The sequence below is a fragment of the Linepithema humile genome, chromosome 1 (genome assembly GCF_040581485.1).
Source record: "Linepithema humile isolate Giens D197 chromosome 1, Lhum_UNIL_v1.0, whole genome shotgun sequence".
NCBI lineage: Eukaryota > Metazoa > Arthropoda > Insecta > Hymenoptera > Formicidae > Linepithema > Linepithema humile.
In genome coordinates, this window is record NC_090128.1 from 24,448,665 (window position 1) to 24,476,018 (window position 27,354).

A 27,354-nucleotide genomic window follows, 5' to 3' on the forward strand; every position below is an offset into this window, starting at 1 on the left:
AATTATAAAAGTGTTAAATATACATATACCAAATGTGTTCATTTTGCTTTCTTAATATTGTTTTCCTTTTTGTTATATTTACCTACACGTTATAGAATAAAATATATAGAGACAACTTTAAGTCAATTTTTTAACTATAAACCTTTCAGAAAATTTTTTTTCATTTTTTTCCCAATCGTGAAATGGTTGTTTATTTTGTTTAGGGAGGACGCGCAATGTCGGTGGCCTAGTTTCTAGGGAGCCAGCAAATTGACTTTTGCCAGTTCAATGAAAACAGCGGCCAAGCCTTTGAAAGCGCGCCGCGCAACTTCTGAGACGTCGATGCTCCGAATGAGCTCTCGAAACTTTACATTTCTTCGTCGTGCTTTTTTTTTAACCCCTCTGTTCGATTTTGTGAAGCTCATCGATCTCCTACGGTGGTAGAGAAAATCCTCTCCTTCTCTTTCACGAACGTCTCGTTGGAGACGGCTCGAAAAGGGCGCAAAGACGGAGGACTCGCGGAAAATCGAAGAGCAACCTTGTGTCTGTGAGCGCGCATATTCCACCGCCTCGTGAGGAAAGAAAATGCGCGACGCAAAAGAAAGGAAAAAAAAAGAGAAAAAAAAAGAAATACAAGAAAAAAAGAATAAAAAGAGGAAAGTAGAAACATACAAAGGCGCGCACGCGAGACGATGGGGGACTTAAAAATGATATCCACCGTGGGACAAAGCGAAGGCACGACGCAAAGAAAGTCAGAAATGAAAATGGAAATGCCGACAGCTACGACGATGCAAATCGCGAAGAAAGCTTGGAAAGAGGATGAGAAGATAGTAAACACACGAGCGCATCCATGCCACTCAGCATAATTAGCGCGTAAGTGTTTTATAAATAATTTTTTATTAACGGCCTGCTTTCCACTAATTTATATAAATGCAATTAAATTAATTTTTCGGATAAGAACAACTAATAGCTGCCTGTTAGTGTTGTACTGATATTTTTTACAAATATTACAGATTAGAAAATTCAGAAAAATAAAAATGAAATTAACTACTCTGCGAGGTCTTACAAAATCAATCGGCCAAAACGTGAGTGGGCGATCTCGGCGAAATCCCGAAAAAGAGAAAAAATCAAGAAACGCAATCTACCGCGGCTCAGCCAAAACAAAAAAAAAAAAAAAAAAAAAGCGGACCGTGCGACAAGGTGACAGAGGGGGAAAATGGAGAACGCAGACTGAGTCTCCAAATTACAAATCCTCCGAAAAAGCCGGGCGCGAGATACACAAAGACATTTAGCCGGGTCGAATGCATCTCACGGCGCAAACGATGCACCATCGCGGCGTGGCGCGGCTATATACGCGCGGCACGCAGGTGGGTCACACAGGCGTGGGTGTACATTACAATCAAATCCCGAAAAAGGGGGGAAAAGAATTAAAAAAGCTATCTGCCGCGAGATAATAAAAACGAAGACGAGAGCCGCGCGCGGAGGAAAAGGGATACGACAGAGAGATAGAGGAAAAAGAGAGAGAGTAAAATAGAGCGAGGAGGAGGAGAGCGAGATAGAGGATAGAGGCAGAGGTAGAGACGAAGAGAGACAAACGCAGAGTCGAGGGCGGGAAGGACGATGATGACGAGGACGGGGCGATGGTGAGGAGGGTCTCCTACGCCATATCCCCTTCGCGCGTATTGGTGACTGGGATGAAGCGTGTGCGTCGTCGGAAAAGCGCTACACGCTAGTAGCCCCGGAAAGAAAATCGCTCGCAGGCTATTTTCCGGAGGAATTTTTATTGGTACGCGCGCCATGTTGGCCAGGGTGGCGGGGACGCCGCGGGCGCCCTGGCAGCCTGCGCGATTGGCCGTCGTCCGGGCGACGCATCCTCCGCTGGACCAATCCAGCATCTCCGCCACGCTCCTCGCGCTCTCGCATCGCGGGGGTAGCTGTGACGCTGACGACGGCGCGGCAAGAGACGAAGGGGGCAACCGGTTACGAGCAACAACCCCCTACCACGAGCGACGACGACGAGAGAGGCGCAGGCAGGCAGCCCCCTCGTACGCGTTCTCTGCTCACTCACCCCCGCGCGGAGTCACCGGGATAACTGCATTTCGCGGACAGAATCCCACAAGAACTCACGGCGAGCGGTCGCCCCCTCTGACTCGCTCTCTCCGCTCCTGTCGTCTCCGGGTTTTCCCACCGCGTTGTCCTTCGCAAGGAAGGAAGGAAAGAAGGAAGGAAGGACGGAAGAGCGCGTCGTGCACGTCCTCGTCGGCGTCGTTGTTGCCGCCGTCGTCGTCGTCGGCGTCGTCGGCGTCGTCATCGTTCTCGCCGTCGTCGTCGTCATCTCGCGGTGCGCGCCATTTCTCGCCAATTACTCCGATATTCGAATTTTCAAGGCCAGCTGATCCCGAACGCGCGTCGACGAACGAACCCTTCCCCCTCACGGGGGTCGCGTATCCTTCTAATTGGATCGACGAGATAATCAGATTTGAATCGCGGCCGAATTCCAGAGTCGCGTCGATCACCCATCCGCCGCGTAATCTCGACAATTCAAAAATCTTGGAATTAGTATCGTGAATTTATTTTCATCATTTGCGTATTTATTATTCGCCACTTTTGAGTATCGAGCTGTCAACGAAGAAAGAATCGAAGGAGAAAGAAGAACGTGTCCTCGACTTTTCTCGACGTGTCTTCGAAATTGGATTTCTTAACTGGGCGGTTCTTGAAGAGATCATCGAAGAACCTTCTATAGAAAAGCACAAAAAGAAGAACCGCGCCCCTAAGTGAAGTCTGAAGAAACGCCTAAGTTTGGAAGTGCAACGGAATTGCGATTATAGAAGAGACGCACAAATCAAGTCCAGCCTAACTATTCTTTGTTAGTAAATTAACTTCCGACATAGATGTTCATCTTGTTAGAGGCAAAAGTGATCGCCAATTGGATCTGGATTAAGTTGCTTAAGCAAATAAGAAGATAAGCGAATAAGAAGAACTGTTGCGAAAATCTCGCTGCCTGCAAATTTTTACGACGATTGATCGTACTATGCCGAAACATATTTAATATTCATCGTTAAATCTCTGATGTATTCTAAGAGAATCGAAGATCATTGACAGAGATTTGATTAGCAGTTGGAATTTAGATTAAATTAATGCTAAATCGATAAGCAATATTTTACATAATTATTCAATTCTTAAAAATAATCAACAAATGGACCTTGCTCTAATATTTATCATGCGATAATATTCAAGACAAATGTCGTTAAAAACTTTCAACAACAGTGATATCAAAGGTGCAACGCACAAGTGTTTCGAGAAGAATGTTTAAAGAAAAAGAAATCTTTAGAATCGTCCGGCTACTCTCCAAATTCTTGGACAGTTCGTAAATGTACAGCAGCTAATTACACGAGATATATTCTTTTAAGGAGCCATTTTAAACGGTCCGGAAGGTGAATTATTTTCGGAACAAACCGAAAGGTGTGAAAGTTGAGAAATATACTTTTTCACGACTCGCGGTCAAGCCCGTCGTTAAAGTCACCAAGATATTGCCGGAGGATAACGAATCTCGCTCGCCCAAGTCCGCGACAACGTTTTTCAACGATCTCGGTGCGTCGATCCGAAGAGAATAACATAACGCGTATCCGCTGGGCCAACGCGGAGCGCCCTCATCGCAGACTCGCGTCGGAAGATGTCTTCGTAGGTAGTCGAGAGCTCACCCAGGTGCTTCCAGTACGAGCTACCTCGACCAGGTCACCCCGGCATCACCCTGGCTAACGACCTATCCGGAGGTACCGGGGGTCCCGGTGCGGGCGGCGTCGGTTCCGTCGGTGGTACCACCGTCGGCGGCGGCGGCGGTGGCGGTGGCGGCGGCGGTTCGTCCCTGCCGACGACCGCCCTTAGCCTCGACCATCAGCAATTCAACATCTTCCCGGCGATTTTCAGCCGGCAGCTCAACTTCTCCGCGGCGGCTGCTGCCAATTGTGGTCAGAACAAACTGATGGATGAGCTCAGGCCGAATCTGGGTCTGCTCGGCGTCGGCCTGGTCGAGAACGACAGTTTCCACTTGAATCACAATCAGGAGAAGAGAAAGTGCAGCAGCGCCAGTTCGAATGAGCAGGACTTCGGCCTGTACGGGGTGCACCAGGGCCTCGAGGCGAGCCCGCCGACGCCCGCCGCAACGCCCGGTAGAAGCAGCGTCGGAGCTACCACCACTGTCGGTGAGTATCGTCGGTCATCATTTCGTTTGCCTCAACTATTTTCGAGAATTTCACTCGTTCTACATTATTATTTATATTAGCAAGGATTAAGCTCCTGTTTCGGTCGTAATTGTAATTCCAATCGAATAAAATTATTAGAATCTGCATAATAACGACTCTGAGAAATATTGTTTTCTAAATATAGTATTTCTGTAATTATTAAAAATATTCTAATATAAAAAATGGATTATTTCGATGCTTTATAAATTATAATCTTCTGCAAAAGAATGTGACAAAGTCATACGGTTGTGTGTCTTGTAATCCGGTATACGCTTTTATAACTTTCGAGGCGTTGCACTTTTGCACCGTCGTTGAAAGAAAAATGGACATCGTGTCATCTCGAGATAGACGTATTTTCCGCTTGTTGAGCCTCGAGCACGCGTACACATTGACAACACACAGTCCCGAGTGCTGACAATGGATCGGGTGGGCCAGACATATGGTGGTACCTGTTCTATGGGCTATTATTATGTGCTAGCGGGGCTTAAGAGAGCTTAGCACCGGGGGTGTGCTAATGGGGTGGGCTCGAAACGTCGGGTAAAGCTTGAACGAGTGACGAATCTCGCGCCCAGCTTCGACGAGTCGAAAAACTCGGAATTGGGATCACATGAAAAGACTCGTCTCCGGTTTCCTCTCATTTTTGTCATTGTATCACGATTCATATTTCGCATGTGTCCGATACGCTCGTCAATTTGCACTTGTTGTGCAAAATAGATCACATCATTTTGAAACGTATATAGAAGTGATGATTGTTCTTATATGTTTGTATAAATTTCTCTGAACTTTTATTGAAAGTATTTTAATATCACGCATTTTTTCATAGAAATGCAGCATAAAATAAACTTATTAAAACTTCTGATAACGCGTAAAAAGCATTTTCAACAAGACAGAAGCTTCGAAATCTTTTATTAACATATGCTTCTAAATCTTTTATTAAAATATACTGTTTATAATCGTTATTATAATTAAACTGTGCACTTTACAACAGATTCTTAATGCGGGTCTTCATATCTCTATGCAAAAGATTCGGCATTCGTTAAATAAACGGAGTTCAACAGGTCGGCCGCAACAGCGGTCGTTAGAATTTTTTCACCCTTATTATACCCGAAAATGAATTTCACGCGGTGGCACCGATTGTGAACAGCGATATCCAGCATTCCGTCGCACCCTTCAAGGTCAGGGTTTCTGGAAACGAAATGAGACTACCGCGGTATTCTCATGCAAATGAAAATCCGACAGCGTCGGCCGCTTCGCGATGAGAGAAAAAGAGGTAGCGAAATAAAACGAGAACGGTGCGGGGATGGAGGGAAAAATTAATGTCGTTAACCCCCTCGCGCGTTCTCCCGGGTATTAAAAGTACTCGAGCGATGGTCTTCCGCGCGCGATTTCCGCGTACTCCTTAAAACAAGAACGTTCTGTTCATCTGACGGGAGCCCGGTAATATCACCGGCTTCCAGTTTCACTCGTAGAGTAAAATAAATTTGTTCTGCCCATTTGCTTTATATGCGATATACCCAGTATATAACTAATACTGTAATATACTTAATTATACCGTAGAAAATGTGCGTTACGAACAAATGTTTTACTTAAATCTGATAAAAATTCTATTGGAAAAATGTCGGTCAAAAAGTTACTATTTATAACGCTACTTTCTCATTTTCAAAGTTTAATATCTTGCTAACTAAATTTAAAATTAAAATCATGTTAAAAAAATTTGAAATTAAGATGCAGAATAAAATTTTCTTATTTATTTGATCTTTCGAAAGCTTAAAGCTTTTTGCGAAAAGAAATTTTCAGTTGCTTGTAACATAAAATAATTTTTTTTATCTTTCGCTATTTCTATAAACTAGTTACAAACACTCAAAATTAATATGAATTTTTTGATATTGTTCTTAGTACAAGTTTGAGTTTGAGTTGTTTCTTACTTGCGAGGAGAAACGAATTGGCATTGTATAGAATAAATTTTGGAAACACAATTTTGTATCAGTCTTCGCGAGACCGATAATGCCTTCTAATGTGACAGCAGATGCCGACGGATGGCAGCTGTAGGTCAAAGGCCATTGCAGTCCGTATTACCAGTAATCCTGTAAAGCGTGTCATTCGTCGCGCGTCATCTCGTTAAAATCATCGCTAATTACCCTCGACCCCCTGACGGCTACCGAAATCTGCGGGGGCAGATGTTCGCCGTCGGCACGACGTCGCGCCACAATGTGCTCTTCTTCCTCCCAAACCTTTTTCGAGTGCCGCTCGTTCAGATTGCTAGCAAACAGCTTGTAACTTTGCCCGACAAAGGGTTAACTCGGTTGTGAACGACTGGACGATTTGTACAGTTTCGTATGAACTTGTTCAGTGAGAAATCATATTGTAATTTATGAGATCTGCCGAATAAAAAACATACTAAGAGATATTCTTTGATCAATTCTTGGAGTCAAAGAAAAAAGTAACTTTAAATTGTTCTAAGAATAAAAAATGCTTTCCTATGAGATATTCTGCATTTCTCCCTAATTTTCAATATTTTGTTTTAATTTATATTTTCTATTAATTATAAATTTTATAAAAAGTTTATAATCTTTGATCCTTTTTGAGTAGTAATATTTTTTATTCTAGTCTTCCTATTATGAAGAAAAAATTTATAAAATTTATAAAATCTATTTAAAAAAATGCTAGATATGCAAGCGCACGCTATACACGCACGCCACTTTTTCTTTTAATCGCGAAAAATATAAAATATGTACAATTGTCAAAAACTTCGCAATGACTACCGTTTCATCGACATGAACTGAGTGCAACGAAAAAATTAATCGGCGTCGCAGAAAAGTGGCAAAAATAAACTACAATCGAGATATCGGATAATATATGCTTTCTTGAAAGTGGATATTTTTTCGTTAAAAAAATGACTATATAATGTATGGCAATGTAAAAATATTTTATTAATGTTTGCTATTTATGCAAAAGAAATTTATTTTTATTCTTTTTTTCAGATAAATAAAATATTATTTATAAAATAGTTTTTTTTCTAAAATTTTTGTGTTTATCACTTACAGAAAAAGCCATTTTTGTATCATGTTTCCAATTATGTTTCGCATAACATTAATTTCATAACGATCAAATAACAATTATGTTCTTCATGGTAACATTTCATATAATTATAATAATATTCACCATCCTTTCGGTAAATATTCGTATTTTGTTTTACAGCATACTCGTTTTAACAAATGTAGTTTGCAAGCATATAATTTTCGACCAGGTTTTTACGTCAAAGATGTAAAACTGACAACCGTAAATTGCCTATTTTCTGCAATCGAAAACTCCGTAATTGCCGGATTCAAACCCCGAATAAATTGAAACAGCAATATACGAATATATTTTATATATATCTAAATTCACAATCTAGTAATTAACTTTTTGATTTCTTATATTAAATTATAAAGCCAATACTTTTAAGTTTGTATTTATAAAAGTTAAACAATTATAATTCTTTGCATAGGTACTAATCTTTTTTTTAATATATAATATCAAAATATATGATTTTGGCAATGATGGGGACTATTTACGGTGCAAACAAAGTATCGTGACAAAACCAATCGCGAGAAAAGACAACAGAATTTTATTTATGTGGCGGCTCACCGCCACACCGCTGCACTGACGCGGTATAATACATCGCGGCGCCGCTACGCGCCGCAGGCCTTCTACCAGTTACAAGCTTGCGGACCCACCGCCAGGTTGCGCAGGCGGTGAAGAACCTTCTCGCGATCAAGCTTCGATCGACGAGATATAAAAGAGCTGCTCCGCAGATCTTTCCTCACTCACTCGCTTCAAGGCGAGCTCTCACAAAGGGCCCTTGAACGGAGTCACAGCTCTGCTTCGAAGAGCGCAACCAGCAAGTCTTCTCGACTTTTCACAGTGCCTGGGAAGGCACGGAAGCGAAAGACTCAGTCTCAGCTCTGACCGCACACCTCACATAGGATGTACAGCTACGGTCAGCTGACGCACCAGCATCGCCGTCGCCACCACAGACTCTACAGCGGAAAATAATTCCCTTAGAGTTCTGTGCCCGGTTGACTCGGCCCCAACGTGACACTCACGTTCCGGGGACATCCGAATGCGAAGGCCTCTCCCGCCTCGGCTCGCAGACTCACTTGCGACTCACATCGAGAGCCGGACGGTCGCAGCGCATGGCACAACGGAGACAGACTCCACCGCAACGCAAACCTCACCGCCGGGATGCAACACGCACCCTCGCATGAATCGTCCTGTTAAGGACCCGATTCCAACCACGCAGACGCGGCCGGTAATATCTTACCGCGCCCGTCACCTTTCATTCGAAACTCGCGGCCTTACACTCTGCCGCGAATGCGCCTATAAACTGGTGACCCCGACGACTGGTCGAGAAAGATGAGCCAATCAGAGCAAACTGGCGAGACGCAAGACAGCGACGCAGCGCAAATCAGAGAAGATCAACCAACGGGCGAGTTTGTGGATCATTTGCATTAGAAAATGAGCAAACTCCGCCCACGCATACAACGACACGGCCACGGCAGCACCTTCATTCACAAGGACTTGGCCAACTGTCAAAAAGGTTGTCGTCAGACACGACGACCCAACCAGGGCGCTACAGCAGCCATACGACGGACCTTATCAAGTCGTACAACAAACGAAAAAGTCTACAGGCTATTGGTCAACGACAAGCCAATCAACGTCCACATAGACCAATTGAAGTCAGCATACGTCAGGGACGACCACAAGCAGCCAATAGAACCAGCCGCAGCCAAGCAGTCAAGACCCTCCACAGCCGACAAGAAGAGGAGCAGCAAAACATCAAAACCAACTACTCGTTTTCAGGCTTAAAAACTGCCAAGGGGGTCCTGTGGCGGCTCACCGCCACACCGCTGCACTGACGCGGTATAATACATCGCGGCGCCGCTACGCGCCGCAGGCCTTCTACCAGTTACAAGCTTGCGGACCCACCGCCAGGTTGCGCAGGCGGTGAAGAACCTTCTCGCGATCAAGCTTCGATCGACGAGATATAAAAGAGCTGCTCCGCAGATCTTTCCTCACTCACTCGCTTCAAGGCGAGCTCTCACAAAGGGCCCTTGAACGGAGTCACAGCTCTGCTTCGAAGAGCGCAACCAGCAAGTCTTCTCGACTTTTCACAGTGCCTGGGAAGGCACGGAAGCGAAAGACTCAGTCTCAGCTCTGACCGCACACCTCACGTAGGATGTACAGCTACGGTCAGCTGACGCACCAGCATCGCCGTCGCCACCACAGACTCTACAGCGGAAAATAATTCCCTTAGAGTTCTGTGCCCGGTTGACTCGGCCCCAACGTGACACTCACGTTCCGGGGACATTCGAATGCGAAGGCCTCTCCCGCCTCGGCTCGCAGACTCACTTGCGACTCACATCGAGAGCCGGACGGTCGCAGCGCATGGCACAACGGAGACAGACTCCACCGCAACGCAAACCTCACCGCCGGGATGCAACACGCACCCTCGCATGAATCGTCCTGTTAAGGACCCGATTCCAACCACGCAGACGCGGCCGGTAATATCTTACCGCGCCCGTCACCTTTCATTCGAAACTCGCGGCCTTACACTCTGCCGCGAATGCGCCGCTGGCGCACTCAAGTTACACATACACCTGTACATACATACTTCTCTCTGACAAAGAAATAAACACATTTCTACACAATTGACTCTATCTCACTTCTCACCAGTCGAACACAATCCATTAGGCCATACGCCTATAATTTATTTTCCTTTTCTAAGAATAAATACAAAAGAATAGAAAATCATACTACGCGTAAATGATCAATATCCCATTGTTACGCACTATAAATTAATAGGAAAAATTCATTTTGACATCATAAAGATCGCGGAAAACACTTTTTTGCCGATACCTTTTATGAGACATTAATTTCATTTTGTATCATTTATGAAAATCTCGTTTTAATCTATACCCGTGTAGAAAAAATTAGGACGAGCTTTTTGTTACGTTAAAATGGAATATAATTTTAATAGAACAAAGTATTCCTTCCAGTTCGCATTATCATAACTTTCAGAATTTAATTGCGCGTGGTTATACATCGTCGAATGTCCAGTATAATTCTTTTCACTCTTTTATTTCTTTAATATCTCTATTTTTCACATTATATTTTCACGTTATATTACATTGAATAAATCTTGATAAAAAAATAAATTTTACGTTTTCTCATCTAGATTCCAAAATGGATCGAAAATCTGATATGTTTTTAATGTCTCGATAGATTTAATACTTAAAGAAGCTTTTAAATATTTCTTTCTTCTTCTTTACCTCCCCCCTCTCTCTCTCTCTCTTTCTCAAGGAGGTTTATAGTCGAAAAAATTACATAAATAAAAAAAAAAAAATAACGCCAAAATACAATGAAGCCGAAGAAGCGGGTCGCACGGGGCCCTTCGCCTTCTTCGCTGAACTTGACCGAGTTTCCCCGTTCACCGGGTAACCGGGCAAGGTATGTAAAGTGGACAGCATTCATCCTTGAACATTGAATCAGCATGTAACATGATTAGGTCATTAACGCCCTAACCAAGTTAGCATAGTGCGAGGGACTTCGCTCGCCACGCTTACCCCGGGACCGTGCGACCTGGTAGGTATCTACGTTCGTTCATAAAGCCGGCGTCGCGACGCCGTGCCGCGCCGCGCCGCGCCACGCCGCGTCTCGTCGTGCGGCAACCAAGACGACGACGACGACGATGGCGGCCATGGACTTCTCGCGTTGGAGGTCGAAAGTTCGGTACGAATCGCGCCTTCCGTGGAATATCGAATTTTCCGGCTGTGAAAGCGATACGGGAAATCGAGTTTCGGCCGCTTCGTCGTCTCGACACTACTCCTGTCCGACTCTTTCGCCGTCTAACGGATGAACAATACGTACGGGAATCTGCGAAGGGGATTGACCGAGCGTTTACGTTCAGCGAGATCGTTAGCAGAGTTTGTTTATTACGTTGGCTTGGGAAAATGTCAGATAACTCGATTTAACCGTAAAAAAGAGTTTTCTGGCGTGGCTTGGTATCGTTGCGCTTTCACGCGATTTCTTTAGTCGAAATGATCGTTGAAACATTTCGCGAGATTATGCAAAGTTTATTTATGAATTCGCGAATCTTCGAGAATTTGTCGCCTTGTGCAATTCTTTTCCAACTTTATTTTCTATAAAAAGTAAGTGTGTAATTGTATCGCTTAAAACGAGAAAAATGTAGTCGCTCCTTTAGGATAACTAATAGCTCTCTGTATTATGCAAAATGAACCATTTAGCAAAAATATCTTTAAAATATTAACAAAATTTATTATAACTTAACACGTTGCTATTGCGGTATCTATTCGACATACAATTTTGCTACTCAATACATTATTTGACGGCCACTAATATGTCATTAAAATAATTTCAAGCGCAATCGGCGAATAATGTAATTTATGAAATTATGAAGTAATTGCACATCCATGCAGAATACGATTGACTAATGTAATGTTAACAAAGTTGAAATCTATCTGTCGTTATCAACACGATATAGGCGCTAACATTGTCGCAGTTTAATATAAAACAAAAATGCGAAAATATATTCTTTTTTTTTCAAAAAATCACTTATTTTGGATAATAGTCTTTTTCGAATAATTATGTGAAAATGTTCTCTATGTTAAAGTTGTTTTATCCTTTGTCGTAGGAGCAGAAGGCGCTTTTAAAAAGTTAAAACCTGACCCCTGCGCCTCCAGTCCTCATATTGGTCACACACCTACCACAGCTAGTTGTCCAACACCCGCCCGACGGCGACATAGGACCACCTTTACGCAGGTTTGTGCAAAAGTAGAGAAATGTGTATTTTTTCTATTTTTGATTATAATTAAAAAAGTTTTCTTTCGTCATACTGACGTCTTTTTTTTAATATATTTTTTTTTATCAGCAAGATTTCTCAGAAACATATATTCCTCTGGAGAACATTGAACTCTTTCATCGATAATGACATTTCGATTAGCTTCAATCTTTCGCATCGCGTCCAAATTTCCTGCTGGATAGTTCAAATCGGCCTTTACCACGGCTTTCCAATTGTTTCGCAGGAGCAGCTGGCAGAATTGGAATCGGCGTTTGCAAAATCTCATTATCCGGACATATACTGCAGGGAGGAATTGGCGAGGACCACCAAATTGAACGAGGCCAGAATTCAGGTGAGTGTGCTGCTCTTTTCGCAGTTAGGAAAAAAACAAACGATTTTTCGAGTCGTACGAACGAAAAGCATCCTAGATATTTGATTCAATCAATAATGCGCCGCGCTGTTCCATCTGCGTGTAATTTACAAGAAAATATAAACTCAATAACTTTTAAAAAATCTGAAAATAATTTTAATTAGTGACCGAGGACAACTCGCAGTAAATCTTCACATACTGTTGTTACGTAGTCGATTCAGCGTATTTCTGGACATTGTATTTATAATGTCACGTAGGTTTAGTAACATATTTTTATCATTCCGCGCTATCAATATAACGACATAATTTTGTTATGCGACGCGTTTATGGACAACGATGAAAAATTTGTAGGCATACTTATCTCCTGCCTATCTTTTTGACTGTGACTCACTGCGTAATTGAATCAAAGACGCATGTGGGGTGATAAAATGAAATTACGGGCGCAAATGTCGGTCCAAGACACCCTATATTCTTTGAGGGTCGTGGAATCGATCAGAGGGGGTGGAGACGTTTTCAATATATTTCTTAATAATTCAAAGTGTCCACGTCAACGTTAAATAAATTTAAACGTCAATTCTAGCTTTAATCGTCTTGCGGCGGATGTAACTTTTCACATCATTGATATCGAAAACATTTAAAACGTATCTGTAGTAGAATTTTTACGAAGAAAAAGAAACTAAGTTCCACGAAAAATTATAGTAGTTATATTTTTAATTTCTCCGACATGAAAACGCGAGTTTCTACGACAGTGATGCGGTTTGTGATGACATTAAGGGCGGAGGATTTGGTAATGAGAGTGAGAAGGGTGAAGGGGAGAAGGAGGAGGAGATGTCGGGGACCGGCTGTAGCGGGCGCGCGTTACGGCCCCGAATTCCGAGCGAGAGCGGTACATATTAAAACAGTCGCCGGTGCGTTGCGCTCTTTTGATATATAATGCAGCGGGGTGTTGTTTGAGTTAAAAGCCCGGGAACCGCCGCGACTTAACCCTGTTAAACTGCGATGCCAAGTAAAACGCGGTTTGCGCTCGTCGCTCGCCGGTTATAACCGATGCACAAAGTGTCCGCCGCGCGAGGGCCGCGCGCCACGAGGACGCACAACCCGCGCTTCCGCGGATGGTCCTATGCTCGTTCCGACCTCAAATACAAGAGGGAAAGAGAGAGAGAGAGAGAGAGAGAGAGAGAGAGAAAGAGAGAGAGCGAAAGCGGCTCGCAGTTTTAAATGTCATTTCCAGTCGCTGGTTTTCCGGCGCGCGGCTGCCCCAGAATCGGCCAATTACCTGTAACCTGCAAAGCGCACGCCGTAATTAACGCTCGCGTCATCGCGGATTTGCGCATTTTGGCTACTTTCGGCGAACGGCAGCTTTATCTCATGCGGAACTTTTGTGCATTTTGATGCAGGAAATGCATCCCGTCTTATATTGATTTCTTACCGCAGATATCTACATTAATTTTTACCATCCATTCCATTTTATAAGCTATAAATATATTTGATGTAAAACACTGTTTAATTATATGCATATTCTCTCAATAATTACGTTAATAATTATCGGTGCTTCAAATACTTGAAAGATATTTAAAATAGATTATATAAATGGAATGGATAAAATTTAGTGTCATAATTGTAATGATTACTGTTGATATAACGTTAGAGCAGAATTAATTTGGCAATTTTAATTAATCTTGCAATATGGAATTGAAAATCTCTAAAGTAGCTGTTTCTGCACTGCAAAATGCTGTTCAATTATAATCCAATTTTAGCACATTTATCTAATTCGTGTAAAATAATATCGATAGATCACAATACAAAGTAATACGTGCGCAAAATTCGGATTTTCTTCTATAATTTTCGACGGGAAGAGCGAAGAGGAAAATTTTGTCGTCCCCTGGAGGAATTGAGGGGCCGGTTTGAGTTTAGGAAGGTATCTATCGCAAAACAGGGATTCTCGGTGGAAGAAAAAGGTAGGATGGCGGTCGCGTAAGAAAGGGGGCCCTTGTCTCTCCCGGCGTTCTTCCCAACCCTTCGCGCTCCGCCGCCATCTCGCCCTCGCCGCTCGTCTCGTAGTGGAAGGAATAGCGAGCCCGGCAAGCCTGAGACGTTTCAGATCTATCTAGGGTGGAGAAAATTCAATTTAAAATGGCGGCTCAGATATAATGGCAGCCTCCGGTACAGCGTCACCCAACCCCCTGCGCGCCCAACTCATCTCAACTTTGCCACCCTCGTTCGCCGTCTATTTCTCTCTCGTCTTCGCCGCCTCCACGGCCCGTGTCGCTATCTTTGAGAAAACAGAATGCCATGACTAGCGCGGGAGCTTTTAAAGAGACGACTTCTACATCCACGACGTCACCCGATTGGCGGCTCTCGTTAAAAAATACGTCGAGTGCACTCTCGAGGCGCGTTGCTGTTTATAATTTTGTCTACGCAGTAAAAATAGTCGCAAAGTCAGCGATGTGCAAATATAATTTTTTTCGAAGACTTGTTAATTTTGTCGATTGTCCTCGTCAGAAAACGTATAGGTATTTTTTATATTCAGCACTATATTTGGCATATAAATTAACAGACACGTTACGTAACTTTAAATAGTTACAACTTGAAATAATTGGAAAATATTTCTAAACAAGAATATTCCGCAAAGCCTCCTTGATGAAGTTATAGTTTAAGTTTCTATTGCATGATCTGTCCCTGATGGTGACATAAATGCTACGCGATTTGCAATTTCTCTAAACGCGCAAACGCGTATTAGTGCACGTTGAATGAGCGTTTTCCAGGCGAAACACGGTAAAACCTTGCATGGGATCGTTTCCGACCATTTATATCATTTCGAGTGAGGTTTGCAGGAAACTTGGCAGGAAGATGTAATGTGTTGCTTCGTATACGTACGTAAACATGCAAATAAATTTAATAGGACGGTAAAACTTTGTCGCAGAAAATGTTCCCGCTTGATAATTGCAATTATTATTTCTATATCTATTTCTTGATTTTATCAAATAGGAAATTTATTCATTCTTAAATAAATTGCATATATGTGTATTAAGCATCATATTTATGATAATGCCAATTCAGTTACATAATGAAATATTAATAAAATGTTCTCACAGTTTTTGCGTCAAATTTGTAAGGGTAATGTATGTTGAGAGATCGTGAAAGTATTTATGACAATAATGATAATAATAATAAAAAATCGGGTAACACTGCGTGGTAAGAGAATAATTCTCGAATCACCGCACAAGAAATCCCATTACGCCGAGGAAAAAGAAAAGAGAAGCCCGAGCTCCGCGATATTGAGTTAGCCGAGTTTTCATTTGACCTTTTTACTTCGATTCGACTTCCGATCGAAGCCTACCTACCGGGCGTTTTACGAGAAAATCGGCTTTCTACCTGACAGGAAATTTGTGGCAAAAATCACTGGTAGATGTCTTATTCTTTAATTTTATATATTTTCCGCGTTTATAAATAATAGTTCACGGAATAATTACAATTATGAAGCTTTCCAAAATATGTAATTGTTTCATTAAAAGTATCAATGTAGAGATAATTATCCTATCATTTTAGAAACGACATAAGACTCCCTGAATCAAATTCTTGAATTTGAAAATACTGTCAGTTAAAAAAAATTACCATCTAATTATGAAAAATAATTCACGCATTTTTTCCTACGATTTAAGTTTGAATTATTCGTAAAATGCGAAATAAATTGCAATTTTTAGAATCTTCAAAATAGAATTTAAAAAAATAAAAATTGTAATGCTAAGTAATTCGTTTTTAAAGTTGATTTTGTGTATACTACAGAATTATATATGATACTACACGATAATAAATATAATTCCAATTATCATATGCGACCATGTCCATAATCCGTGTCTGAAATAAACGCGCAAGCAGCACATCGTTACAGGTCTTACGTTCTCTTGTTCTTTTTCGGTGAGAAAGCCATTACCCATGTATCCATTTTCCCGGGCTCTAGTATGTGGGTTAGCTATCAGAGTGCAATATTCTCTCAGGCATACAGGAGGATAGTTTTCTCGGTCGCGGTCCTCAAAGTAGCAGACATTTTGAGCCGCGTTCCCCGTGGGACAGCCATCTCGCTCTTCCTCCCGTCCTCTTTCTCTCTATCCGGTCTATCTTTCTCTATGAGCGAACGTGGGGAAGGAGAAGAGAGCGCGCGGTTATTGAATTACGAACTCTTAGCTTTCCAGTTCTTGCAGAGTGCGCGCCTTAAGGGACGCGAACGCGCTCGCGCGCGCAAGTATGTTCTCAAAAAGCTCTTCTAGAGAAGAAGTAAATAAAAGGAATCACTCTTTTACCGGATCTCTTCGGGCAACGCGTTCCACCCGTCCGTAAATGCGTACGGTATGTACAGGATGCACCAACATTGGCGGACAGCGCGGATACATAGCGTTAAAAAGTTTGCAGTCGACTTAATAAAAATGTCGAGAAACATATCTTATTAACTAGCTTGAACTAAAAAAATGTCGTTTAACGTAAAATATATACTTCAAACTACAAATAATTCATCGTAATTTATTTTTGTTTCGTTGAGGCTTAATTAGCAAGTATTTTCTTTTCAAGCGCTTGTCGGGATAGCGTCATAGCCCGAGAATTATGAGCGCTTCGATATTTTCACTAACAAAAATCGACTGCAAAATTGAAAATATCCATCCACTTTCTGCCAATTCTGGAACGCTCTGTATATATGTACATAGATATATGTGTCTATCCACAATGGCATTCTCGATAGTGAAGATACGCCCCGTTTTAGATTTTAGGGGAACGCGCGATATCGAGCTAAACGAAGCGCAGACAATGCCATTTGCATACACACGGCGGAAATACAAGCATGTACACGAAAAATTTTCAAGAGAGAAGACGAATATAGGAATTGAGCTCTTATCGGAACTTTCGGAAAATTGTTCTTGTAAAAATATGAGATCAGAAAAATAATCAATCAAGTTGGTATTTTTAATGTAAATCTAACTTTGAAAATCTAGTTAAAAAAAGATTTTGCGTTAATCTTCGTTTATATTTTAAGCTCGAAAATTAGATTCACATTACTTTCAGAAAAATACACGATTTAAATACACAAATTATTAAATATATCTCTTATAAATAGTTTTAAAAAATATTATACTCTCTCTCTCTCTCTCTCTCTCTCTCTCTCTCTCTCTCTCTCTCTCTCTCTCTCTCCAGGTTCTTCAAAAAGTGCTATACGTTAATGTGGTTGACGTTATATTTTTCACGGAATTAGAACTGGCAGCACTTCGACTAATGTACGTGGACAGAGATAACGCCAGCTTATTCAAAAGCCGAGTGTGTTTTATGCAATTGCAAATCGCCTCGCGGCGAGAATTCCGATGCGAATTGAGATTGATTATGCGACTTGCCTTGCACGTTCCACGATTTCCATACATGTGAGTTAGAACGATGTATGCTCGTCATGAAAATGTTAATCAAGCCCTTTGTTAAGAATCTTCAAATGTACCTCTATCTTCGATACATGTGCCGCTCCCGTTGCCGCCAACATTTCTTTCGCTTCATTTGCAGATTTACGTAACGCTATTAAAAAGAGGTATCAAACTTGGTAATTTCTATAATTCCACTGTAATCTACGGCTGCTAAATTTCGAACTATCCCTTTCAAAGTAGATCTAGATTCGAAATTAATACTCCGATTATTATCGTTCTGATAATCGTCCCGATTCTCTATAATATTTCATATCCGAATTGGGTTCTCTCTGTCGCTCTTGAATAAGTAATCTCGGATTCCAGCCAATTTCGCGGCAAGAACTTAATCTAAATAAGACTCCATTACTCCGCTCGGCATGTCTAGATGCTTCTACTGTAGAACTTTATTCGTCGCAATTTCCCACGGAAAATTGTTGATTTTTTATTATTAAAATATATGAATTTATTACGCTATTTTTATATCTACAGCCTATACTGTGTAAATTTGTTTGCCGCATACAAAATGTGCAAATTAACATTTGCATAAAGAGTAATCATGACGTCGAAAGGAGCCATAAGGCGCTATAATGTACAATCATTAACGGAAATAATTCTGGTACTAATGAATTATTAATTTCTTGCGTAGGCGTCGGTCTCTTCGGCGTGGGTTGACGCGAGATAGATCTTGACGTAGGTGACGACCTTTATCACGTCAAGTACCGCTTGACGTTGCTACTGGGTTAATTAATAAATTACCATCGGGATTACTTTATAATTTATAAAGATGATTAGTTAAAATAATTGTAAAATTCTTTCGCGTATTACGCGTCAATAAAACTCTTATTAATTTAAACAAAATGTTCGGAAGAATGTTTGAGCTAATTAAATGTATTTTTTTATCATAAATGGCTTTTTAGTGATCGCAAATTTTTATTCTATTATGTTTTTACGTTATGCATAATTTCATCGTTTACGATGAAGCTTGTAATATACCGCTAAGTTATCGTCGGCTAACAAGCAAAATTTAAAATTGATAAAACTTCTAATTTCTATAAATAATAAAATAGCTGTTTAAAACTTTACAATTAAAAAGTTTTTTCTGCAAATACGCAGTGAATTTTTGCCCTTCATTCTCGGGTTGATATGCAAGAGCATCGCTGCGGATATTTTGCGAGGTACTCTTCGGAAGCGCCATGCTTCCACACAAAGAGTGATAGAGCTGGGAAGAGAACGAGGCAGAAAGATATAGAGATACGAGAGAGAAGAAGAGAGAGAGCAGCAGGGAGAGCGAGAGTTCGAGAGAGAACAGACTCGTTCGAACCACCCCGGTTTGTGTCACCCACTTCTGCGGCGATGAGAGAGGGTGTACAGTAGAAATGTCGATAAAACGTGTCGGCCAATGAGCAAGCCCGATGTGACGTCACCGCCGCGGCATCGGCCAATCGGGTAGCGCCGGTGACGTCACCGGTGAGGGTGGAAACAACCCAACCCCGACCCGGGACGAGAAGCCGCAGGCTTTTCTCTTTCTGGGGGGCTGCTGGAAAGAGGGGTCGGTCGGTTGGGCGGCAGGGCGGGGCGCGAGAGTAGAGATTGTTGGGGGCCACGGGGAGGAGGGTGGACGAGTGGCCGAGGGGGTGCCGGGGGTGCGGAAACGCGCGCCGGTGTGGATGCCGGGGTGAGTCGCCGGTGGCGGCTCAGGCAAGCCCCAATATGGGTTTACTAATCCCGCGAAACAATGGAAATTGCCCGATGCAAAATGGCGATAGGTAAACCGCCCTGGGTTGCCAGATGAGGCCGGGGGTAAACTTAGGACCTGGTCGGGATAAGAGAAAAAGATGAGGATGCTTTTTGGCCCAAGAGGTTTATCATCCTTCTTTGATCGGACTACTGTTAACTTGCAGTATAGTTGATTGTTAAATTTTCACGCGTGTGATTATACATTATACATCACTTCTTTAGCCTCTTAGTCTAGCTCTATTTTACTTTTAAATTTCAAATATATATACAAATATAATCATCACTTATATAAAAAAGAAAACATCTTTTTATATATTTGTGAATTAACATCGCAAATTATATTTAGCGCAGGATGTCATGCACGGACTCTCACAAGATACTGCCATTAAAATAATGATTAATGCGCAGCAGAATGCGTAATCGGATAGTCGAAGCAGGAATAGATACAAGCAAGATAGAAGCTGTATTGCGTAGAAATTGAGACGATTACTAATTTGTTTATGTCATTTTTTTTTTGTTTTGTTTTGTTTTTTTTCGTAGGTTTGGTTTCAGAATAGAAGAGCGAAGTACCGGAAGCAGGAGAAACAATTGCAGAAGGCTTTGACACCAATTCCCGCCTGTCAAGGTGCCATGATGAGGAATATCTATCCTGGTGCTAGCAGAGGTTATCAACCCTACCCCCATCCTCACAACAGCATAAATGGCATAAATCGTTATCCCCAGGTGAGGCTCCCTTACGACGCGCAGGACGCTTCCGAAATTTCATTATTATCGATACCCGCCGCTTTGCACGCTCACCAGTACACTCAGCGCGAAGATACACCCCAGATAATGGCAAGTAAATAATATAAAGTCATGCGCGAATTAAGTTCGAACATAAGCAAATTGTTACTACTCTCAAAAAACAGCGTGAAAATATTACAATAAATGGATAGACCTGTTTGTCGGTTTTTTTTTTCAAGTGATTTGATTGCTTATGTTATTTAAAAGAAAAGTATTCAAATGTGTTATCAGAGAATTTTATAAGAATTTTTCGATACAACCGTGAGTTTGACCGCTTTCGAAGGTCCACATACTGGGAATGAATTCGATGCGTTTCTCGTTAATGATTTTAACCGAGGTATTAAATTGGAGTGCACCTGAGCGTACGTCCGGCGCATCGCTATCGGTCGATATAGCTAAATTGCATTTCGGCTGATTAGTTGGGTCGGCCGGATTACCGAATACCTACCGCTTTAATTGAGCCGATAATTCACGAGCGTGTGTCTCTTCGAAAAAAAACCTTATATCAGTTACACAAGTCTTCAATTCTAAAAAATTCGATCTATGAATATTTCACAGAATTTCTAAAAAACTGATTATAAATTACTAAGGTTTTCGCATGTTGATTGTATTGATGTATATATTCGCATGTTGATTGTATTGATGTATATATTGTCTATTAATTTTTCTCTTAAGAGTTAAAAATATCTAAAAACAGTGTGCCAACAATTAAATTATGGCGTTGGAAACAAAAAAAAAATACTTAATAGTTCTTAATTATAACGATTCTATAATTAATAGTCAATATTAATAATGATTAGTAGTACAAACATCGATGAAAAGTGTCAGACAAAGTAAAAATTTTATCACTTTATGTCTCATAAATTTTTTATAGCTCAGAAGATTCTTTATTTTTATCTTCGTCGGATTGTACTTAATCATGATATTACGAAGGATCGCGTAACACGTTGGAAAATTGATTACGGTCAGGAAATAGACGCCGCGACGCATTATTAATTTCCATCAGTTCCGAACGTATTACGCGATTAATTTTTATAATGAAACCATATCCTTCGTCACATTCGATTCCGCGCTCGTCTCTCCTGGTGAGTGGAAATGTAAGAGTGGTTTCTAGCCGATAACATGCTTCACACACGTTAATTACCGCGTTACTTTCCTCTCATTGTTTCACCTCGAGCCGTGCGCGTAACTCTGTAATTTCATTGATATCGCGAAATTCATTTTCATTCGTTTGTGTGCTCGCGAAAATTAATTATACGCGATATTAATGCCGCACGTTTAATTTTTAAGTAGAACAGAACAACGGTTCAGCGCGACATGTCTGTTTAGAAAGAATTGTGTCACAAGACATTACGGAATCGTAGCTTAGCGTTTAATTCGTTAGTCCGTTTATCCTTTATTACAAATTGAAACATTAATGTTATTAATCGTAATTGACAATGTTTCAGATGGGCACGACGTCTTACCCGAGCATGACCCAACCGTTCTCCATGTCGCATTCAGCGTCGAACATGTCGGCCGTCACCGGTATGCGACAAGATGCAATGGGTAAGTCATAAATAATGCAACGCCAGTGCTTTAGATGCGAAATGTGTGCGTAAAGTGAGTGCGACATGAATGGCTCGCGCGTTGCGCTCCCATTTGGGTCAAGGATTATGCAAATGTCTTTAATTCCACAAATATCCGTGGCATCTCACGTTTAAAGATAACCGACTTCATCGACTCGCGAAAAATTGAGCATGTCCCGTGCTACATTCGAATGAATATCTTAACATGTCATCTGACATCTCTAAACTATTTTTAATAGTCGATATTTTTAACATTCTGTAGACTAAAATACAAAACTTGTTTAAATTAATCTAATTTAAAAATAATTTTTCTAGAGAGACGCATGGAAATAATTTTATATATATATGATATCATATATTATTCTAAACAAACATCAAAATGTAGATAATACAACGTTTTACAAAGTCAACAAGTTTTAAGTAAGTAGTTATTGCTCATGATAAGTTTATGATTATCAAGTTTCTTATTGAAAGCTATCGTAAATCGTCATCGTCAGAAAACGATCTCGATCGACTATACGTACATATCTTTTACTCGATTATTATCTTTTGACGATTGCGCGTGTCAATTCTTTTTCGGACGTGGAACGGACATAAACTAATTTCTTTGGCCTCGTTCTTCTCGTTTTATCGTCCAGTTTCTTGACGATTTTCCACGCCGTCTTCGGGCGCTGACCCGACGTTATCGAATGATTCCGCAAAAATCCGGAGCGGAAATGGCGCGAATCCGACGCCCGTATACGAGAGAGCGCGTTCTGCCCGCCAGCCTCCAAGACGCTCTCTCCATTTCCGCCCCAGCGCCGTCTTACACCATTTCCGGTGCGAGATGGAATATCGCTTTTAAATCGAATCAAGACTATTCGCGAATTGCCTGCTTGCCTGCCTGTCGGGGTTGCTCAGCGCCAACGAGCGAACGCGCGATTGCTACGAGAACGCGTCTCTCTCCGCTCGCAATCTCTCACCGTTTCTCCTTAACGATTTAATGCCTCTCTCCTTAACGTCTTAATGCGATAGCAAATCGACCGATTAGTGGACTCGATAAAGCTCCGCGAAAAGTCGTTAAATCGAATCACTCTGGGATTCTTTCGCGAGAGAAAAGAAATCCGCCCCTTTGCGCCGACTCGACATCTAACTTCCACTTATTGAAAGGGTAGCATCGCTGGTGTTATATTAATCAAAGTTAACGTTAATTACATTTGCTTTAGATTATCTGCAACCGACTTTTTAGATTTGAATATAAGATAAGAATATAATATTATCCTTTCTTCTCCGTATATAACCTATGTATCACGATACATAGATTGCTATGTTTTTATGCTACTCTAGGATTAAAATTAAAATATTACAAATTCTCTAAAATTACATGTTGATAAAATTATGATATTTCTGAAATGACTATTGTATAAAATGTAAAAGAATGAATGGTTTGTAATTTTTGCAATATGATTGTTATATTAAAAATTACTAATATCACAAAATAAAAATCGATATAAAATTTTATATGTAATTTGGTCTGTATTCTTCAATTTTGCGCATAGGGAGCAAATATTTCTCTTGTTTTGCTTTTATTGTGATGCTAACAAGAAAGAAATTAATAGCGAACAGAGAGATTATTGAGCGTTATTTCATTCGGATTATTGACGTGATAGCGAGTAGTTGTCTAAAAACGCGTTTTTCCTTTTTAGGAATGTCAGCAGAGGACGAGTGGTACAACAAGAGCATCTCAGCCCTGAGAATGAATACAGCCCACCACCCGAATCTGGCCGCACCGATGTTACAATATCAAACATAATTGTAAACGGAGGCGAGAGGGCGACTTGAGGATCTCGTCAAAAACTCGATGGCATACTTTTGATTCAGTCAGCCGACATCGACGGAGAAAGAAAAGCGATAAAGTGACGAGATTGATGAAGCCCTATCGATATTTCGCCCCGCTTCGCAAAAAAAAGGAAAAAAGGCAAAAAAAAGAAAACAAAACCATGGATCGATTTGCATTATCGCTAATCAGCTTGTGCGGCCGCATCAACATCCCGATTTTGTGACAGATCCTCGCATCTCGCTTGCAACAGACAAGCTGAATTTGCAACAAAATGCTAATGTATGCGTGTAAAAGCTTTTATCAATTAGTTTCGTGCAATTCAAATATTATTAAACGCAACGTTGAAGATTAAGTGCGACGACAAAAGAGTAAGGGTGCGTTTATTTCGAGCATTCGGGATGTAAACTGCACGGCCTGATAGTTGATCGTGTGCGAGAGAAATACTGTTGCGAAATTTCAATTGGCACACTTAGATTCTCGTCTATAATTTCTTGTGTGATTTCCGCGACATAGGATATATCACGATTGATACACAGATTGTTCCTGGTGGTCGCGTATTTCTTCTCGATTTAAAGACGTTCTCGCAAATTTGGCATAGATCTTGTCAAATATCATGGACGATCGGATCTCATCAATAAAAATGTGTTTCAGTTTTATTTTTACGTTTCTTAAATTTAAACTGAATATTAATTCAAAGAAACTTATTCATCTTTGATTGTTAATCAAGAGTTGGCAATTTAATATTTTAAAGAAAACTTGAAGAATATAATTTTGCGGAAATAATGATAGAAAAAAGAAATTTCATTGCGCAAGGATTTTAGTTTAAAATATAACTAGGTAACTTGTTATATATTTTGATTCTTGAAGTACAGTAAAAAATCATTTTTTTCTATATGCCAAGAGGAAGCTAGATGTGTTCTTTCTTTACAATATTCGAGAAGCAGTGCGCGATACTTAAGACACTCTGTATCTTGGATTCGCGGATAGCAAGAGTCCTGCGATTAATGTGTACAGAACGTAGTGCCGTTTTTTGCGAGATCCGTATATTTTCTACATATAACGGATGTCCAATTTTTCCGCGACTACTTCTTTACGTTCAAGAGGACGCGTTGTATACGATGCGTATAAGCACATATAGATATCTACGACTGGAACGATCAGGGCACGCACACTCGCGCGCGACATTTCGTTAGTCTCTTAACAACGATTCGTGTCACATTTTCGTTAATCAGCGGAAAAGGGAGGGGAGGGGGGAGGGGACGGGACTGTACATAAGGGTGAAGATATAGATACATAGAGAGCGTAATCGGCAGATAATCTAGCATATGCGATTTTTCAATGTCCTTTTAAAAGTGTAAGCATACCCTTAGTAAATGATATTAGGCATTGATTTGTGTGCTTATGTTGACCGCGATTTTGGATAACACAACGGGCGGGGAAGGGGGCGCGGTGGGACGGTGGTATCTGACAATGTCTTGCGTTTGAAAAACTTGAGGGGCGCCAGGGTCTCCCGTTGCGACAATCGGCTTGCCGAAACTCATTCTTTTCGCGTAGATTAGACGCCGTCGCACACAAGTCGACACAAAAGCGGAATTCATGCCGAGCGATTTATTTATTGAAACTTGTATGCTTGAGTGTTTATGTAAATTTGTGTGCTACGGTCTTTAAACTTCTTTTACACGGAGAAAGTATCCGGTGCCATAGAGAGAGAGAGAGAGAGCCAGAGAGTGAAATAATAGATTATAGTAGCGTATATTTTATTAAACGAAAAAACGAAATTTCTCTTATTTTTCTCGCTTTAATTACTCAATAATAAGTAAATCAATGTTCTTCCTATTTCAAAATCTGTTCTGTTCACTGTCACGGAAAAATTCGTCTGCTGAATAAAAATTTTAACTAGTCATATTTATCGTCTAGTTTTATACGCAATCGCAACCTGTTAACTGATTCACGTTAAAAATTACGTCATTTCATTTACGATCATTAACCGTGATGTGATTGTTGCTTTCGCAAACATTAATTGTCACGTTAAAAATCGGTATCGCGTCAATTTTTAATCCTGGATGAGTGAGACAAAGTTTATCGTACCGGAAGATGAGAAGACAAGTCACACTAAGTGAATAAAGTTAACGAGACAGAAAAAAAATAAGATTGCACACTTTCTTACTCATCTAGAGTTAAATACGTAAACAGATCGTATATCATGTAACAATGTTGTGCTCGTAATATTCAGCCTGTTTGTATCAACAAGCGAGTAATTCTGCGCCCGATATCGCAACAACCATTGAAATATTATTAAAGTGTCGAAAATAAATATCTTTGAGATAATTTGCAAATATCATATAGTAGATACTTGTATAATAAAAGTGATCAATCAAACAAATATTATGCAGTCTGTTGCCGCAAGTTGGTTAATTATTACGATCACTCGTCGTCCGGATGCTTTCCCGCGTGAAAATAGAATTGGAACTTTCGTTATTTTAACCCTTTGCACTTCGAGCTCCTATATTGATTTTACGTTCGATTTGATTTCAACACTGTACATATAGTTAGCAAAGTCTGCGTACGAAAATTGTGTGTACTTTATATAAGTCCTTATAAAAAAAGACTATTAAGCATATTCTATTAATGTTTTCAATTTTACGAATATGCCACGAGCGTATAAGCTTATATATGTATATGAAGGTTTTTCATAATAAATATAAATCTATTTACTCCGAAATACACATATTACAACTCTGCAAAGACATCCAGGGATTTTGTGCAAACACATGCGGAGTGCAAACGGTTAATGCTCGCGATTCGCGACTTCTCCCTGGCGCCTTTCAATCGTAATATTCGGAGTCAACAATCATCTATATTGGTGTCATTTTTCGATAACTGTCTAATCAATATATCGACTCGAGGATGAAGCCGCAAACTGCGCATTGTCTTCGTGTAGTTTCGCTGCGACCTTATTATTAACGCTCGCGGCATTCCACGAGAAATGTTCCTAAAAAGTTTGTAACATATCGTACACGTACATACTATATTCATACATGCACGAACATGCAACACACACACAGACATATACCATATACACATAAACATACGGATATGCGGCACGCGTGGGTACATAATGCTAGTGCATCGAAACACGAAACAGCACGCACCACGTTGTGTCGAGAGGACAAGATTAAAAATTAAGTGGAAATGCATACCGGACGAGCGTAACATAGTTTTAAGCAAGGGTCACGTATTGTACGTATGTGTTGTACATAGCCTAAATAAAAATTACATTTAAAATTACCTCCTTTCTCGTGTCTTTGCTATACCTTGCGATATTGTTTGCCATTGATACAAAAATTGTGTGTATTATAATCCCTGTACCTTTTAAATTCAAATTGCAATCTATCGTCTGATTCAAACTTAACATTATTTGCGAAAAGTTGGAGAAAAAATACCTGTGTTACAACTTAATTTAAAAATGCGAAATAAATGTCAACAGCATTGTACAGCTTTTACATATATGTAATTGTAATTGTATGCTATCACAATTATGTACATATTTAAATATTGAATAAATAATAATAGTGTGCA

The 27,354-nt window shown here is 40.7% G+C and overlaps 2 protein-coding genes across 3 annotated transcripts in view; one reads left to right on the forward strand and one right to left on the reverse strand.

Moving 5' to 3' along the window:
- The window catches only part of LOC136997253 (uncharacterized), a 42,117-nt gene that overhangs the window by 13,360 nt on the left and 1,403 nt on the right, over positions 1-27,354 (reverse strand). The gene's annotated exons all lie outside the window — the stretch shown is intronic.
- Positions 3,670-27,063, forward strand: LOC105669919 (homeobox protein unc-42). 2 transcript variants are annotated; one of them, XM_012363141.2, is made up of 6 exons: positions 3,670-4,181; positions 11,914-12,041; positions 12,305-12,412; positions 20,146-20,328; positions 21,837-21,936; positions 23,642-27,063. In XM_012363141.2, the coding sequence occupies exons 1-6, from the start codon at positions 3,962-3,964 to the stop codon at positions 23,746-23,748; spliced, it is 846 nt and encodes a 281-aa protein (XP_012218564.1). In that variant the 5' UTR covers positions 3,670-3,961; the 3' UTR covers positions 23,749-27,063. The 2 variants fall into 2 exon arrangements, with proteins under 2 accessions (XP_012218564.1, XP_067203220.1); XM_067347119.1 differs by having other exon boundaries at positions 3,822-4,181; positions 11,920-12,041.

Coding starts and splice junctions, on each gene's coding strand:
- LOC105669919 (XM_012363141.2), top strand. CDS start 3,962: ATGGATGAGCTCAGGCCGAATCTGGGTCTGCTCGGCGTCGGCCTGGTC. Junction 12,042..12,304: donor ATAGGACCACCTTTACGCAG/GTTTGTGCAAAA, acceptor ATTGTTTCGCAG/GAGCAGCTGGCAGAATTGGA. Junction 21,937..23,641: donor TATGCGACAAGATGCAATGG/GTAAGTCATAAA, acceptor TTTCCTTTTTAG/GAATGTCAGCAGAGGACGAG.